This window comes from Quercus suber, unplaced genomic scaffold (genome assembly GCF_002906115.3).
Source record: "Quercus suber isolate HL8 unplaced genomic scaffold, Cork oak 2.0 scaffold_251, whole genome shotgun sequence".
In the NCBI taxonomy this organism is placed as follows: domain Eukaryota; kingdom Viridiplantae; phylum Streptophyta; class Magnoliopsida; order Fagales; family Fagaceae; genus Quercus; species Quercus suber.
Genome location: NW_027069707.1, coordinates 247,896 through 250,630, shown reverse-complemented (window position 1 = coordinate 250,630; position 2,735 = coordinate 247,896). Strand labels below are relative to the sequence as shown.

The following is a 2,735-nucleotide window of genomic DNA, read 5'->3' as shown; positions in this document are numbered from 1 at the left end:
TTTCATCCATGCCACCTGGGCCAGTCTCTGTCTCCTCGGGGCTCTCAGTAAACTCGGCTACTAGATCGGCGAGCACCTGACCTTTCACGGAAGTGCGGGGCATGTACTTAACATCAAAAGCTCCTAAAATTGTACCCCACTTGGCGACCCTACCCGTATAGTCTGCACTTCGAAGTACTGCTTTGATCGGATATTGGGTCAGAACAACCACTGTGTGCGCCTGAAAATAATGAGGAAGTTTTCTGGTGGCGTGCACTACTGCTAAAATGGCCTTTTCTAATGGCAGGTAGCGTACCTCAGCCTCGTGAAGAGATTTACTCACATAATAGACCGGCCGTTGTATTCCGTTGTCCACCCGTATCAGAACAAAACTAATCGCATAAGTGGTGATCGCTAGATAGGAAAAAAGAACTTCATCCACCTCGGGGCTAGACATGATGGGTGGCCGAGATAGATACTCCTTCAGCTGTTGAAATGCTAAGTCACACTCCTTGGTCCATTCATATCCTTTCCACTTGTGGAGCAATAAGAAAAAAGGCCTGCACCTATCCGCCGATCTGGATATGAATCTGTTCAAGGCAGCGGTCATCCCGGTCAGTCGCTGGACCTCTTTGGGGTTCCGAGGTGGTTGCAAGCTAGCAATGGCTCTAATCTGGTCGGGGTTGACTTCGATTCCCCTATGAGTTACCATGTAACCCAGGAATTTACCCGAACTTACCCCAAATGAGCATTTAGATGCGTTCAGTCGCAATTTATGCCTTCTTAATATCTCAAAAGTGCGGTTAAGGTCCGCCACGTGCTCAGCCACTACCTTACTCTTCACGACCATGTCATCAATGTAAATCTCAATGTTTCTACCCAATTGCTGCTCAAACATTTTCGTCATCATTCTCTGGTAGGTAGACCCTGCGTTTTTCAAACCAAAAGGCATTACCTTATAATGGTAGTTTCCAGTGGGAGTGAGAAAAGCAGTTTTCTCCTGGTCGTCTAACGCAAGGGGGATCTGGTGATAGCCCTGAAAGGCGTCCAAAAACTCATCCGAGGATGACCCACCGTAGCATCCACCAACTGATCTATACGGGGCATGGGAAAAGGATCTTTCGGGCACGCTCTGTTAAGATCCGTAAAGTCAACACACACCCGCCACTTTCCATTTTTCTCTTCACTACAACTGTATTGGCTAGCCACTGAGGATAAAATACCTCCCTGATTGCCCCAGCCTGCTTCAACTTAGTCACTTCATCCTTAATAGCCTCGACATGTACCCTAGATGGACGCCGAGGTGGTTGCTTCTTCGGAATACACGAGGGGTTGACGTTAAGATGATGACAAATGAACTCTGGGTCCACCCCTGGGGCCTCATAGGCACTCCATGCAAACACATCAACGTTTTTTCTAAGAACCTCGATCAACTGCTCTTTCTCTACCAGAGGCAATTGAGCCCCAACCTGAAAATACTTCTCTGGATCATCACCGATGTTCACCCTTTCCAAGTCTTCACACCTCATCTCCTCCGGGACGCGCCAACTTGGGCTCCCTGACCCTTGATTGCTATAGATCACCTTCAGCTACTGCCAAATTGCTTATTTCTGGCCGATGTTGAATAGCCATTATCATGCACTGCCTGGCCATATTCTGGTTTCCCAAAATCTCCGAAACCTCGCCCCCCGAGGGATACTTCACTTTCTGATGGAGAGTGGAAGAAACAGCCCCCAAGGCATGCAACCATGGTCTTCCCAGAATCGCTGTATATGGAGAAAAAGCATCCACCACGATAAAATCTACCTCCACCATATCTAACCCAGTCTGCACGGGTAATCTAACCATTCCCAACGGGGTGACCGATTTACCTTCGAATCCCACCAATGGGAACTATATGTCATCAAGTCTTCAGGTTTCAAATTCAGCCCCTTGAATAGATCGGGTACATTACCTCGGCTGCACTTCCATCGTCGACCATCACTCTCTTAACGTCATATCCTCCGATCCTAATCGTAACCACCAGAGCATCATCATGCGGCTGCATGGTTCCTCTCTTATCCTCCTCTGAAAAGCCCAACACCAACGAAGTGCCAGGTCTGGCCCTCTTCGGCCTCGTGCCGGAGTCATCCTCGAGCATTGAGATACAGACATTACCCTAGAAGGGCAAGACCCGGTCCTCCTAGAGCAGCGAATATAACGTTTATCGTGCCCAAGGGAGGTCCTCTCGTGGCGTCCCCTGAAACGCCGAGCCTACGTGATTTCCCCGGCCACCGTTATGATGCAGGAGTTGGGTCAACTTTCCATCTTGCACCAACTGCTCTAAGTGATCCCACAGATTATTACAATCTTCGGTGATGTGCCCATGGTCTTGATGATACTGACAGTAAAGATTCCTATTACGCTTCGCAGGATCCCCCGCCATCTTGTTGGGCCACCTAAAGAACGGCTCATTCTTTATCTTCTCCAAAACTCGTTGCACTGGTTCTCGGAACACGGCGCTAACCACCTGGGAGTTGGCAGGCCCCGAATGCCCCCCAAAGTCCCTCCGAGGTCGGTTGTTGTTGTACCGGTCCGGCCTGAAATCCCTCCTCTCTTGCGTTACCGCTTTAGCTTTCCCTCTGCCTTGCATCTGATCTTCCTCTACTCTTCTATATTTATCTATTCGATCCATAAGCTGGCGTACACTAGTGACAGGCTTGCCGGTCAGGGACTTCCTCAGACCGTGCTCAGTTGGAAGACCCTCCTTAAAGGTA

At 49.3% G+C, this 2,735-nt stretch overlaps 1 protein-coding gene across 1 annotated transcript; it reads right to left on the bottom strand.

Moving 5' to 3' along the window:
• Positions 1-1,551: 1,551 nt before the first annotated feature.
• On the bottom strand, positions 1,552-2,119 carry LOC136070674 (uncharacterized). The gene is made up of 2 exons (XM_065780925.1): positions 1,934-2,119; positions 1,552-1,872 (listed from the first exon to the last, which is right to left on the bottom strand). The coding sequence occupies exons 1-2, from the start codon at positions 2,117-2,119 to the stop codon at positions 1,552-1,554; spliced, it is 507 nt and encodes a 168-aa protein (XP_065636997.1).
• Between the last annotated feature and the right edge of the window lie 616 nt (positions 2,120-2,735).

Coding starts and splice junctions, on each gene's coding strand:
- LOC136070674 (XM_065780925.1), bottom strand. CDS start 2,119: ATGCTCGAGGATGACTCCGGCACGAGGCCGAAGAGGGCCAGACCTGGC. Junction 1,873..1,933: donor ACGATGGAAGTGCAGCCGAG/GTAATGTACCCG, acceptor GATGACATATAG/TTCCCATTGGTGGGATTCGA.